The sequence below is a fragment of the Eubalaena glacialis genome, chromosome 1, assembly GCF_028564815.1.
Source record: "Eubalaena glacialis isolate mEubGla1 chromosome 1, mEubGla1.1.hap2.+ XY, whole genome shotgun sequence".
Lineage (NCBI taxonomy): Eukaryota > Metazoa > Chordata > Mammalia > Artiodactyla > Balaenidae > Eubalaena > Eubalaena glacialis.
The window spans coordinates 170,235,068-170,250,587 of record NC_083716.1 but is presented as its reverse complement, the minus strand read 5'-3'; the positions used below and the strand labels follow the sequence as shown (position 1 = coordinate 170,250,587).

Here is a 15,520-nt window from a genome sequence, read left to right as displayed (position 1 = left end):
GCCCTCTGCCTTTAGCTGGGTTCCACCAAAGGGAACCACCAGCAAGATATTGACAAGACTAGGAGAAAGAGAGAGGAGTATTTATTCCATCTGTTTTTTATCTGCTTTGCGCTGCAATCTGACATTGACTGCATCCTTCCGAAGCAACAGCTCACTTTAGGTGACCCTGCTTCCAAGGCTCAGGTTCTTAAAAGAGGCTATTACCATAAACAGCTACATTTTGATTTCACATCGTATTCAAAATGTGTAACCTGCAATGGTGGTGTTTCATTTATCATGGGGTACTTAAGAACAAAGTATACAGGCAGCATTCTAAACTATGGCTTGATTTCAGAACTCAGAAGAATTCTAGGTCTGGGTCAGAAATCTCACTTAAGTTGCCATAATAGAAATTCATGGCTTTTCATCATTTCCAGACTCAAACCAGTTCATAGACTCAAAATGCCTTGTTTGACATGGAGGCCAGAGCCTGCAATGCTCCCACAGTACATCCTTGTATCTTCTTCCAAGCCTTTCTCAGAAGGACATGTGACATACAGCTACGTTTGAAAATGTTCTGTGAGAAGGGATATGCCCAGACCTCCCAGGAGTTATTAAATCTTGGCCCTAGGTTTATATCCATTTCTATGGAGTTAAAACATCACTGTTGCCCAGTGGTATATTAGTTTCCTATTGCTGCTGTAACAAATTATTTTAACCTAGTAGCTTGAAACAACACAAATGTATTGTCTTATGGTTCTGGAGGTCAGAAGTCTGAAATAGGTCCTAAGTGGCTACAGTCAAGGTGTCATCAGAGCTGCATTCTTTCTAGAGGTTCTAGGGCAGAATTCATTTCCTTGCTTTTCCAGCTTCTAGAGTCAGCCTGCATTCCTTGGCTCATTTCTCCCCTGACCCATAGAAAGAGATGATGGTAAGAAAGGATAAGCGGAAGCCCCTGGAATTGTCCTTCCACATCCATACGGTGAGCCAAAAGTAATACTGCGTCCCTGGGCAAGCACAGAGATTGGTGTCACCATATAAAAACCTGAAAGATTCAACAGTGCTGGTTCCCTATCCTATACTCAGTTAACTTCCCTGTTTAGCCCGTACAAAAGATGGATTATGGAACAATGTCAGCTGCCATTTCCAGTGTGGTAACTTTACTGGATCAAACAATACAGTCCTAGTATCTGTGGCTATTAACCTGAAGAACACTTTTTTTTTCTTGAGGACCATCCAAAACTGTTTGCCATCACCTGGAAGGATCAGCAGTATATTTTTACCATCTTACTTCAGGGCTATGCTCTCTATCATAATATAATCTCCTGGGACCTTGATCATCTTGAAATCCCATAGAACATCACATGGGGCCATTACATTGGTGATATTATGCTAATTGGACCTCGGGAACAGTAAGTAGCAAGTTCCTTATATGTTTTAGCAAGACAAATATGACCACAGAATAGAGGATAAATCCCATGAAAATTTTTGCAAAGTTTCAAGGGATTTAGCAGTCTAGAGCATGTCAGGATATCCCCCTTAAAATGAAAGATAAGTCACTACACCTTGTACGCCCACCACAAAGAGGAACAATATCTACCAGAACTCTTTGGATTTTGGAGATACCATATACCACAACTGGATGTGTTTCTCCAACCTATTTGCTCAGTAGCACCTAAGGATGTGTATTTTTAATGGAACCTGTAGCAAGAGAGGGCTCCCTAGGTCTAGGCTATAGTGCAAGCTTCCCTGATATTGAACCTTAATGACCTAGCAGACAAGAGTTATTAGAAGTGCCTATGGTAGCCAAAGCCTCTGGTGGGCCCCAATAGGAGAATCACAGAGGATCTGCTTAGGGTTTTTAGAACAAAGTCATGCCCTTTGCCAATTCGTCGGTTATCTATTAATGTATAACAAGGTACCCCCAAACTTTGGGACCCATCTGAGATGCAAGCTACAACAGTCAATGACTATTCACTACATGAAAATCAGCTCCTCTCTTTCTATAGGGCCCTGATAGACACTGAAAGCGTGATCATGGAACCCTTAGTATATTAGTATGCTAGGGCCACCATAACAAAGTACTGCAGACAGGATGGTTTAAACAACAGCATTTTATTGTCTGACAGTTCTGGAGGCTAGAAGACCGAAATCAAGGGATCAGCAGGGTTGGTTCCTTCTGAGGCCTATGAGGGAAGGATCTGTTCCAGGTCTCTCTCCTTGGCTTGTAGATCATTGTTTTCTTCCTGTTTCTCTTCATATCATCTTCTCTGTTTTCCAATTTTCTCTTTTTATAAGGATATCACTCACATTAGATTCCACCCTAATGACTTCTTTTTAACCTGATGATTTCTACAAAGACCCTATCTCCAAATAAGGTCACTTGCTGAAACACTGGAGATTAGGACTCCAACATATCTTTTTTGGAGGGGACACAAACTCAACTCATAACTATACAACCTGAGCTATGATAATGAACTGGTTGTTACCTGATCTACCCAATGATAAAGTTGGGCATGTTCAGCTATGTCCCATGATTAAGTGAAAATGGTATCTATAAGACACAGCAGATGAGCACAAGTGGTCCAGACGGCATAAGAAAATCACAGACTTAAAGAACAAACTTATGGTTACCAGGGGGGAAGGGTGGGGGGAAGGGATAGTTAGGAAGTTTGGGATTGACATGTACACACTGCTATATTTAAAATGGATAACCACAAGGACCTACTGTATAGCGCAGGGAACTCTGCTCAATATTATGTAACAACCTAAATGGGAAAGGAATTTGAAAAAGAATAGATACATGTTGTTAGCCAACTACACTTCAATATAAAATAAAAAGTTAAAAGAAAAAAAATCCCATGAGCAGTGAACTTAGACTCCATGGTGTTTCTCCCATTGTTCGGTGTCTCTCCCTCAACACACACCTATAGCTTCATAAGAGTTCGCCACAGCCAGGCAACAGAGGAGGGAAGAGGCAGCCTTATGCAAAGTAAGCTGGCACCAGTCAAAAGTGATGGCTGCTACCTTACAGCCCCTCTCAGGGATGTTCTGAGATCTAGTAGAAAGAGAAATCATCCTGACAGACAGAACTTGGAGTAGTACATCTGTTTTCCATTTTTCATGAAACAAGAGATGGCCTAATATAGGATTTACACTGACTCATAGGTGGCGGCTAATGTGTTGGCCAGCTGGTACCTTAGGGACTTGAAGAAAACAAGATTGAAAGACTAGTGACAAAGAGGTTGGGGCGGTGGGGGGTGGATTTAGGAAAGAATCTCTTGAAGTTGGCAGAGTGTGAAAATATTTGTGTTTTGTGGAATACTTTCCAGAGAACAAGATGATCTGCCCCCACGGATGTCAGCCAACTTCCCCCAGCTTCCTGGGGGCTTACTGAAAGTATAGTGTCACGGTGCAGGTATGGAGGTCAAGCATGCACTCAACTGTACTGACTTGCCTCCTGCATTTTGCTGAGTGTACAAACTGGTGAAAGCAGAGATCAACACTGAGCCCCCAATATGGCACCATTCCCTTTTGTCCTTGTCGGACGGCCTCTCTTCCCAGCTCACAGGCTACAATAACACTATTGACTCAACTCCCCAGCAGCTGTAAGAGGGAGGAGGAAATGGATTTGAGAAATACTTGTGAAGGCAGAAATGAGAGGAATTGATGGCCACGTGAATGTAGCAGGAGAGTGGAGAAGAGAAACTGAGATGACTCAAGCCTTTAGTTTTTGTAGCTGGTGAATGGGGTCACTTTTTTTTTTTTTGAGCTGTGTTTTTATTTTTATTTTATTATTTTTTTAACATCTTTATTGGAGTATAATTGCTTTACAATGGTGTGTTAGTTTCTGCTGTATAACAAAGTGAATCAGCTATACATATACATGTATCCCCATATAATGAAGACAGAGATGATCAGAGAAGGGGTGAGGCTGATGGAAAGGAGAAAGAGTTCGGTTCCAGCCTCTGGAGCTCGGTGTGAATAAGGCTATGTGTCATAAGCAACTAGTAGCCAGAGGGGAAAAGATCCCTGAGCTCAGAAGCAATGTCTGGGTTGGAGATAAAGGATGGAAACTGGAATTTATTCATAATCATGTGTTAATGCTCCATAGGACTTTGCATTTTTAACCTTTTACCTCTAACTTTGGACAGAGAGGTTTTGTAGCTGAGTGAGCAAGCTGAAGAGGCCTTTTAGGGAGTAGGAGTACTTAATCCACAAGAGAGGAAGTAAGCATAGAGGAAGAACCTAACTGCAAAGGTTCACCTGTGTATTTCAGACTGAAAGTGCCAAGTGCACAAATATCATCTATCTTGTCCCACTTCTCTATCTCCAGCATCTAGATGAGACTCTGGCACTTTGTATTTACTCAAATATTTGTGGAATGGGTGAAATAAATAGGAGGATGTGGGGATGAGTGAATGAAGAAAAAAAGGAATGAGTGAAGGAACCTACAGGGCATCCTGGAGGAAGAAGCCACACCTGACCTTTTACCTTTTTCCAAATCCTCTTTGCAAGACTGAAAGATTAAAGGCCCTGTGCAGTAGTGGTTAAGAACACGGACTCTGAATTCAGGCTCCACAACTTCCTAGCTCCTTGACTTGGCCAAGTGACTTAAACTCCTGTGCCTAGGCTTCCTCCCTATAAAGTAAACACATAAATGCTTAGAGCAGCTCCTGGGAAAAAGTTAAGTGCCACATAAGTGTTACTGTTATTATTTTTGGCATCTTGATGAGAAGGTAAGCCTGCAAGACAAGCCAGAAATCCCCTGCGGAGAATGAATCCAGACACAGCCTCTAAGTGCCATCCACAAGTGAACAATCACTTTTTCTCTCTCTTGGCCTTCCAGAAGCTTTAAACACCCCAGAACTCCCCAACATACCATTCACTGGCAAAGGACAGAGGCCTGGGTTTTAGCTTCAGCTGCCAGCAGCGAGCTGTGTGTTTGCAGAACCCCGTGCCCTCCCTGGGCTAGGTCCCCTTGCCTGCCCACGCGAGGTTGCGGGAACTGAGCGCAGAGGTCCCTTTCAGTTAAGGCCGACCATGGTCTCCCGCCGGGGCTGCAGCAGGTCTGCAGTCTCAGCGCTCGCCATCGGATGCCAGGCGCTGGCTAGCCGCTGCTCGGGCGGTCACACCCCTCCTGCGTGCCCCGCAGACGCCCCGTGCCCGGCGCGCCCGTGGGGAGGTGCCTCTCGGGCGCCCCCCGGCCGGGACGCCACTGCCGGGGCCCGGCGCGCCTTCGCTCGCAGCCTGCCCGCGGCCCTTTATACCCAGCCGGACCGGCGCTCACTAATGTTTAACTCGGGGTTGAAACTTGGGAGCGCCGAGTGACTGCGCGCCCGGAGCTGCGGAGCTGCACGCGCGTCCGGGAGGCTCGCCTGACTTCTGCCTGCGCTCCCGCTCCGAAAGCTTAGCTCCGAGAAGACGCCGACCATGAAGGTGAGTGAGTAGCTGGCCTCCCCCCCCCGCCCCCAGAGCCCCAGGGGCGAGTTGTAGGTGCCTTTTCACCAAACTCTCCCCAGATTGCCCCCAAAGCTTGCGGATCGAAACCAGGGGCTCTCATTAGGCGGAAGCTTCAGGGCCACGCTCTGACAGGTGAAGGGACGCCCCAGGGCTCTCGCCTGGCTCTCGGACCCGCGGGCTTTCTGCTAGAACTTAGGCACCGAGCCTTGGAGAACCTGGAGGGCCACCCGCAAAACGCACGCCTGAACCCTCACTTGGCTTCTGAGTTGTAGGCCTAGAGAAGCAAACAATTAAAGTGTTCAGAGGCCAAAAGTTCAAGGGAGACCGCTCTTGCAACCTCCGACGGGCGCGCTCCAAACCCTCCCAGCCCGCGGTGCCTCTCTCCCAGGGCGCACCCGTCGGCAAACCCCGCTGCCTCGGGTGCAGCCCAGGCCCCGACCCTCTTACCCAGACTGGGGCCAAGCGGCTGGCTCTAACTGGACGTGATCTGCCCGGCTTGCAGACACCGTGGAAGGTGCTCCTGGGACTGCTGGGGATCGCTGCGCTCGTCACCGTCATCACCGTGCCTGTGGTTCTGCTGAACAAAGGCAGTAAGTTTAAAACATTTGAAAAAGATAGGACAGTTGGAGACCGGGATCAGGTTCTGTTTTACCACACCAAGGAGACCTAGGGATTTTGCTGGGGACCGGGTGGGATCGGTGTGCCAGGTCGTCGCTGAGGCTTCGCTGGCGTGGCTGCCGCTTCTAGTGTAGCCACTAGATTCGCTTCGTTGGTCTCCAGTGTTTAGGCTACGAGAGCCTTGCACCTGCCACGTCTTGTGTATGGCAAATACATACTTCCTGAAAATAAGGGGAAGTTTTAAGATTTCTTTATGTTACATTTGAATTTAGTACCTTTTGAATGTAAATTAAAAAAAAAAAAACAACTTTCGTGGTTGTGATTTTCAAAGGAAAAGAGGCAGCGTTCAAAGATCCCAAACAGCAGTAAGGATGTCATAAGGGGAGGGAAAAAAATAAGAAAGCAAGCCCCCAAATACAGTTTTGAGGAAAGACAGTGCTTGGGGAGCCCAGGGGATTTTCCTTCAGGGATGATGGAAATCCATCAGTTGGAGAGTTGGGATGCAGGAAAATAACTATTTGACCACTTATAGAAGTAAGTATTTCAGAGTTAGATCATAAAGCTGGTATCCATGGCAATATTCAGAGGAGGTGGGATCAGTGATGTTTGGTGGATTCTTTCATTTAAATTCACCTTGGTTTCTTTTAGCTTGCCTCACTGTTCCCGTTTAGTCCTAGCTCTTAATATAAAACATTCATATAATGAAATACACACTATTGGATGCAATCAAGTGAGAATAACTAGTTTGGGTCTCCACTGGCCCTACTTTCCTTTTAAATAGTAACTTTCATGTAAGTATTCACATTCTAGTCAGCCAACTGAGGTGTTTTCTCTGATGGTCTAGTCAACCAGGAAATGTGTAGACAGTGCTTATATACTGAGGGGTCTTATCTAGATATCAGGTGACCATTCAGAATTAGTTTGTAGAACCATCAAAAATCATGTTTGGCCGGCAATTTCAGGACCAGGGCAAAGGTGCCAAAGGTTAAATAACTGAGTGTGTTGACCTATTGATAATGATTTTCAGTTACTTAAGAAAGCCATGGTTACCACCAGTATAGACTATTAAATGGCAGGCATCTGTTCACTTTTTTGACTCTCTGTTGTGAATTGTTAAAGTATAACTGCTTTCATAAAGTGGTACTTTGTATATTTAAACAACCACACACACAAAGCCTTCCTGTGGGAAAAGGACGGGTCACCCATACAATCAGTAAATATTCACATGACCTACATTATGTTCCAGGAACTGTGCTAGTTGCTGCAAATCCAAAGATTAAATTTTATAAATAAAAAGATCCCCGACCTCAGGAAGTTTATAATCTAGTGGGAAACAGATATGCAAACAAATCAAAGTAACCTGGATAGTCCATTCATCTCTAATATATTGCTGAGGCACCCAGGCATCCTTGGAAGAATGGGTAAAACTGTAATTATCAGAACTTCCCTTCCGGAAAGTTGAAAGGAACACTAAACTTTGATAAATAAGCCACTTAAGACGGCAATGAAATGGCTTAGGGGCCTGGGTCATCTATCTGCCTTCCATGGGGTTTGGTTAAGTTAACTACAGGGATTTTGTTTTGCTGGGTGGGGCATACAGACTGGGGAGGGGCTATCTTACCATTTCCCTTAAACCATACATAGTCTCTTCTCCAAATGAAATTTGAACAAAGATTTCAAGGACATTCTCTTGACAGGGACTTCCAGAGACGTTCACATGTCTAGGTCTAACTATTATTATGATTCAGTGAGAAAATTTAGGGAGGCTTAAGCAAACTTTCTCAGGGGTTAAAAGGATCACTTCTGGGAAAGTCTGGGAAGACTTCTCACAAGAGATTTTTTTTTGTGGGGAGGTCTGAAGAGTTAGTATCAGTTCCTGGAGATAAGTTTTTCCAGAAAACGTGAACGACTTGTGAGTCATCATAGAGACACAAGATCACATCCTCTATCTGGGAACATAAGAGGATTCCTAGCAAGAGAGAAGTGTGGGCAGCAGGGCTTTAACCTGTAGATGATGGAGAATTCTAGCATGCCTGAACTGTGGGGCATGACAGTGGTAAGGTGGGCTGACATGGGGCAAGGCTGGAGAGGAAGCAAGGGAGGTATCCCAGGAGACTGATGGCGCAGAGCAGAATTTGGAAGCTATAGAGCTACTCAGAAATGTGAATAATTAGACTTCCGTAATTGGAAACATAGGGAGTAAGGGCGTAGGGTGGCTAAGAATGCCTCTTGGACTACTGGGTGGAGATGTGGTTTCACTATGTGCTTTATTTACACTTACACAATAAGTTATTTCTCTTCTTGCATTTCTTAATAGGAATGTATGTATATTTGAGGAGAAAAGGGAAATTATCTTGTTTCAACTCCAGCCTTATCATAAGGAACAAAGATAAAAGCTCAGGAATGCAGTATTTTTGCTAAATCAGCAATACCATTCCTGGGCTGTGCCACAATGAGGGACAGTCTTTTTACAAAGGATCCAGAGTCATCACCCAAGAAGTGTCCTTCATATTGTCAATCTAGGTTTTCAAGTCAAACAAAACCAGAAAGGAAGAGAGGAAGGGAGGTGGGAGAGAGGAAATATAAATGGAAAGGAAAGGGGGAAAAAAAAAAAAAAAAGAAGAGAAAGAAGGAAGGAGGAAAGGAAGAAAGATTTTGATAGAACAACAAAACAAAGTCCTAGATTATGTGGAAAGCAAAGAAATAAAGAGCCAAGAAAAAAAGAGGAAGAAATGAGCAAACCCAGGTTCATCCCCTGAGAGGTTGGTTTAAAGGTTAAGTGTTTCCATATGAAAAGCTGACTTTAGCAGAACTCTGGACACACCCAGAGCAGAGAGAGAGAGACCGAGATAGAGAGAGATGGAGGTGTAAGCTTAATACTGTTAATGAATTGTTTTAGAATAAAAACTCCTTGAGGTCAGGAATTATGCATTTCACAAAGCAAAATTGAAAGTTCATCTCCTTCTGTATATATAATAAAGGATTGTATTTTGTTTTAAGTCCCTCAAGTATCCTAGTAGAGAAGGATATTGCATATTTGGACATTCAGTTTCTCAGAGAATCAGCAATAAAATGTATAAAAATAATTTACTCACATTGGAATTGTAGAAATATTCCTGGCCTAGAGGCAATAAAACCTTCTCACTCAGCATTTGTGATCCCTTTAATTCCCTCTTTACATTATATTATAGGCTGAGTTTTTAAAATAACTGTCAAATAGTTTCATTATTGAGTTTTGTTATTTGTCAGAGTTTTCTTATTGGGTTTTGTTATGGGATAGAGACATATCTGTTCTTCTTGTGTTCTTTCCACTGCTGTAGCAGTAAATTTCCTCAATATCTTCTTTCAGCACATAGGAAATTTGACTGCTCAGCCATCCACCAGTAATAAAAGAAAACCCAAATGTGAAGGAGACAGGAATAATCAGAGAAAGAAAAGATAACATCTATGAAGTTTGCCTGAGGAAGTCCAGGATCTATTCCAGGTTTAAAAGCACAGAAATGAGCCTGAATGAAAGCTTTGTATATTTCAGAGGACAGGTTCTAAACAGAGAGCCCTGTAAAAGCTCGAGTTGACTCCAGCTCACTCAGTTATCAAGCTTTGTCGAGTGCCCCTGAGGTCAATGGGTTGGTCTTTTTCAGGCCAGCTATTTTGGCTTTTGGCCTTTGTTTCCCCAGCTATAGCATATGCCTTAAATTTCTCTTAGACATCTTGCCTCTCATCTTAAAAGGGATCAGAGAGAAAAAGGGAAGAGTATTTGCCCAACTGATGCTTAGAGAAAAATGACATCAAGAGACTGGCTAGAGGTGGATCAGTGTACTTGAAATTTTAAGACTTAACAAAGTGCTGAGCCTGAGGAATTTTAACTGTAAGTACCTGCAGGACCCCCTTCCTTGTGGAAGAGAAGGCACAAAGATGCAATAATAACCAACATGGATTCACTCTGTGCCAGGTATTGGGCTGAGGGCTTTCAATACACTTCTCATTTGATCCTTATAACAACCCTTTGAGATAGGTTATTATCTCCACTTTTACAGAAGATTTACAGAAACCTTGAGAGGGTGCTTTAGTTATTTATTACTGCATAATGAATTGTTCTCCAACTTAAAACAACAAATATTTGTTATCTCACAGTCTCTATGGGTCAGGAATTTGTCAGAGGCTTAGCTGGCTGTTTCTGGCTGAAGGTCTCTCATGCTGCTGCAGTCAAGATATCATCTGAAGGCTTGACTAGGGCTGGGGGATCCCCTTCCAAGCTCTCTCACGTGGCTGTTAGCCAGAGGCCTCAGTTCCCCGTAAAGGATGGGTTTTTCCAAAGGGTGCCAGGGCGGCTGTCTTCCCTTAGAATGAAGGATATAAGAGAGCAACTGAGTAGGAAGCCTCAGAGCTTTTTTGACCTAGCCTCAGAGGTGATGTGCCATCACTTCTGCTGTATTCTATTGGTCACACAAACCAACCCTGATACAAAGTGAGAGGGCATTACACAAGGGCATGAATATTGGGTTGGAGATCATTGGGGCCATCTTGGAGGCTGGCTACCAAAGTTAAGGAACTTGCTCGAAGTTCCACAGAGTTGGCGTTCACGCTCAGGCACCGTGCCTCTAGAGGTGGTACTTTGTGATCAAGTATAAAGTTAATATGGCCATATTAGCATAAATGTTACAACTTCCTATTTATATGACTATATTTAATTTCATGACTGCTAATCCCTGGGTGCCAGTGTTCTGGGGAAAAGTGCCTGCTGCTGCCTCTGTTCCTACACAAAGCTGTAGAGGAGCAACAACTTCCAGCCCAGGACTGACATCCCACTCTTTTGACTGGTCTTATTAAGTGTTTTCAGTGGTAGTAGTAGGTCCAGATTTAGTACTTGCACTGGATTACGCTTGTTTTGTTTCCAATGTATGCTGTGTTATTTCATCTGATCTTCACAAAACAATCCACGTCAGAGGAGGTATTAATTTCCTGACTTGTTACACTTAAGAAACTGAGGTGTAAAAGTTTAGTGCTTCGTGAGGAAGTACTAGAACTTGGGAATTCAAATCTTGTAACTTCTAGCCTTCCCTGAGTCTGCTGGTTTCCATGAATAACTGTTTTAGAGAAATGCTTTGGTGGAAACTTTTGTAACTTAAAGATTAATCACTGCTTTATGGCTTGATGCTAACCCTTGCATTATTGTAAATCAATTATCTTGTTAATATTTTCACCTTTAGTCTTCACAGGTCCATTATGACTTCCCAAAGAGGTTGTGTCTCTCAGAGAGCAAACTGAAACCACAAAATTAGCACTTCTGTGTTAGCTGTATTACTTTTGCAGTTTTGTATGGTACTTCAAAATTATAACTTCCTAGGAAATTTCTTCAAACTTAATGATAAACCATTTGCTTTCGTTAACTGTCCACATTAATGAGCACATTTCTTCTTTATTTGGTCCACTGGGGAAGCAAGCAGACCCATGAGCTTAGGTCACGTGTTTCAGCATCTAAGGCCCAGGAAGCCGAGGTAATTTAAGGCAGAGCCAAAGCCAACAGGGACTTTGTTCCCAGCAACCTGAGGGCCAAGGTGGCTTAGGATGTGCAACAGAGAAAGAAGGGCAAGGGGGGTGAATATTAAGTGGGTAACACCACCCACCCCTTCCCTGACTTAACTGTGTGTCCCCCCAAACTGGCTGGGTGGCCCCTGCATCCTTAACACCATCTCTGTGGGGCTGGGACCCCATCTTCTTATTTTCCTCAGTTGTTTTAAAGCCAGACCTGCTCAGGTCCATGAATATCATGGATGGCTCCCATTTCCCTATTATTTTCCTTTATTCTTTTATTCCTGGCAGGAAACTCTTGTTGTATGAGATTTAAAACCTCTGAAGGGCTAAGGTCCTATATTGGCCAGAGGCGATATTTGTGAACTCTCCTGTGTGTACTGAATGCTTACTGCGTGGCAGCTGTTGATGCAGGAACAAGGGATGAGGCTCTAAACAGTAGAGGCAAAGAGCCTGCTCCCATGGGCCTTTACAGTCATGGGGCAGGCAGATAGTAGGCAAGCTGAGTACTGTCTGAGTACTTTCAGGCAGTGATACAGGCTAGGACAAAAATAAAGTGTGGTCAAGAGGATGGAGGGACACAAGAAGGAGTTTCTCTGTTTCAAGCATGAGTGTGGCATGATCTTGTTTCTCTTTCTAAAATGCCTCTGACTCTGGTATAGATAATGGTGGAGGGTGGGGCGTGGATTATCCAGGTGAGAGATGATGCCAGCTTGGACAGGGTGCACCCTGGAAGGAGCAGAGATAAGGATGACTCCTTGAACAGTCGGCTGGCTAGCCCAAGTGGACTACATCATGCACCCAGCGTGTCAACAGAAAGTAATTCTCTAATTCAGCAAATATTTATTGAACATTTTCTACGTTAGGCACTTTGTTGGTCCCTGGCAATATAAAAATGATAGACATGGCCCTTGCCCTCAAATAATTCTTAACCTTAAAGGAAATATAAACATTAACTATAATAAAAAGGGCTAAGTGTCCTTCTAGTAAATGATCAAAATGCTGTGGAAGCTCTAAAGAGAACATGATAAATGCTGCCCAGGGAAGTTCATATATGGAAACCAACCAAGCTTAAAGGGTTAATAATTAACGGGCCTGAATACAACCTTTCTGATCTTGGAGCCATCAGACTGGCTCCCAGGCATGTAGTTCACCTACGTGTTTAGCCCTCAACAGTTTACAGCCCTGACCCCCGATTCTGTATGCAGTTTATGTCAGAGAGAATACTTTTGGCTGCACGTAACAGAATACCTGGCCCAAAGTTGTTTAAACTATGGAGTCTTATTGTTAGCATCTTCCGTAATTGGAAGTGCAGAGGTAGGGCAGTTCTAGAGTTTGTTAACACAGTGGTCCCACAGCTTCCTCCAGGGCCCAGGGTCTCTGCGTCTTTCAGCTCTGCTGGTCTCACACTGTTACTTTCGTTCTCAAGCTTGTCCTCGCAGGTCGAGCATGGCTGCTTCTGCAATGCGTCATTTGTCACACAGCCATTTCACAAGGCAGGGAGGATGCTCTTCCCCATTCACAGTCTGTTCTATCAGGGAGGAAAACTGTTTCTCCAAGTTCCCTGGCCCAAGGCAGACTTTCCCTCCTGTCTCCTTGGCCAGATTTGTGTCATTTGTCCATTCTAAACCCATCTCTGGCAAGGGGAAAGGATTACCAAGCTTGGACTAGATTAACCAAGACTCACCTTTCTGGGACCAGGAGGGAGCTCCTTCCTCAGCCCTTGGAAGGGGAAAGGGAATTACCTAAGTTGAACTGGGGATTCTAAAAGGAAGAAATGGGAGGTCTATGCAAGTGTATCAGATATTTTATGATTGCTCATTTTTCATTACATTGGAAAAATTTAATTTACTAGCAAAAGAAAATAGATGTCAAGCCAGCTCTGATCTCCAAAGAATCCAATCATATAACTCTCTCCCTCTCTTCTCACTTTCCTTCCTAACCAAACGAGTTTATTGTAAAGCAGGGTGTTTTGATGCTGTCTTTTTGATCCTGAAGGCATTGTGAGCCCAGCACTTGCTTTCTGTTGTTATCCAAAATGATTGAGAATAGGGAAGAATTGAGTTTGCAACATTTAAGATACAAATCTGAGAAAATGGAGGGGGTCAGAAACATCTGAGGGAAACTACTCTCAATTTTCTCATAAAAAGCACATATAAACTGTTGTATTTTATCCAATTCATGATGGGAAAATGCGGCAGAAACAGTTAACATAAAACAAAACAGTCAACATAAAGAAGTTTAAAAATACATGGTAAAAGTTAGACCTGTGAAAGTTGACCCAGGAGAGTAGCATTTGAAATAATCTACATGGTAAGGATGTCATTAAGATGAAAATGGTTTGACTGGACTGAAAAGAAAATCCAGAACTCCAAAAAAATCAAGCAGCCCCTTCGTACTAGCTGGTGACCCCCATGCCCCGACCCCTACCCCGCGCTCCCCCGCTGCTCCCTCGCCTACTCACGTGTCTCCTCTCCCCAGGCCTCCAGCACCTCCCCACGGTCATTCTCAGCTGACAGCCAACCTTGCTTTCTATTTTAAGGAGAAAACTAAGGCTATTAGAAGAGAAGGTCCTCAGTTCCCACCAGCCCCCTCCCAGCACCTGCCCAAGGCCAAACCCTTCTTTGTACACTGACCTCAGCCCCTTTCACTTACTCAGAGATGTGGCTGCAGCTATTTCCTCTGTCCACTGCCCTGTCACTTTCCCCTCTCTATATAAATATGCTGTAAATCTCTCACATCCTGGAAGAGAGGGAGGGAGGGAGGGAGGGAAGGAGGGAGGGAGGGAGGGAGGGAAGGAGGGAGGGAGGGAAAGAGGGAGGGGAGAGGAAGATCCTCTCTGTACCCCACATCCCTGCCCACCTCCCAGCCCCTTTCCCTGCTCCCTTTACCAAAAAACTCCTGGAAGAGTTTTCTATTTTCTTTGTCTGCTGTTCCTCTCCCCGCTCCCTCTTAAACTCACTGGCATGAAGCTTATCCTCACCCGTCACTGAAATGTTTGGCTCTGCTCGCGTCCAAGTCCCTAACCTCTGTGCTGCTGCGTCCAGGGCTCAGTTCTCCCTCTGGGTCTCCCATCCCCTGTCACTTGATCATGCTTCTTTTCCACCTCCTCTGGGTTTCCACTCTCTCCTAGTTTCCCTTCTGCACCTCCACATGCTCCCTCGCATTCTCCTTAGGGGCTCCTCCTCCTGTCTGACTTTTATTTTTAGCATCTTTATTAGGGTATAATTGCTTTACAATGGTGTGTTAGTTTCTGCTTTATAACAAAGTGAATCAGCTATATGTATACATATATCCCCGTATCCCCTCCCTCTTGCGTCTCCCTCCCACCCTCCCTAGCCCACCCCCTAGGTGGTCACAAAGCACCGAGCTGATCTCCCTGTGCTATGCGGCTGCTTCCCACTAGCTATCTATTTTACATTTGGTAGTGTATATATGTCCATGCCACTCTCTCACTTCGTCCCAGCTTACCCTTCCCCCTCCCAGTGTCATGTCTGACTTCTAACCTTGGACTCCAAGGCTTCATCCTGGAACCGCTTCCTTCTTTCCCCCAGGTGATCTCATCTACTCCCATGGCCTTAAACACCATCTATAACCTGACAACAACACCCAAATTTATATCTCCAGACCAGACCTCTTTCCTGAACTCTACATGCATATGTGCAACTATTAAGTGGACATCTCCATTTTGATGCTATTAGCATCTCAAAGTAACATCTCCCAAAACTTTTTAATCCCCTCAAACTTATTCCTCCCTTAATACATCTGGTCTCAGCAAATAGCAAGTCATTTTTTTTTCAGTTACTGAGGCCAAAATTCATGCAGTTCTCAACTCCTCTCCCTTGTTCACACTCAACATCCAATCGGTCAGCAAATCCTATCACTTCTACCTTCATGTTCTTTCAGAATTTGGCCATATCTCAGCACC

General features: G+C 44.3%; 1 protein-coding gene across 2 annotated transcripts in view; it reads left to right on the top strand.

The window, feature by feature from the left end:
- Window positions 1–5,199: 5,199 nt before the first annotated feature.
- DPP4 (dipeptidyl peptidase 4) overlaps window positions 5,200–15,520 on the top strand; it is a 76,095-nt gene continuing 65,774 nt past the window's right edge. For both annotated transcript variants that reach the window (XM_061184549.1, XM_061184539.1), the window contains exons 1-2: window positions 5,200–5,418; window positions 5,945–6,032. In XM_061184549.1, the coding sequence (XP_061040532.1) occupies window positions 5,413–5,418; window positions 5,945–6,032 (94 nt within the window). In that variant the 5' untranslated portion in view covers window positions 5,200–5,412. The remainder of the gene's footprint in view (window positions 5,419–5,944; window positions 6,033–15,520) is intronic.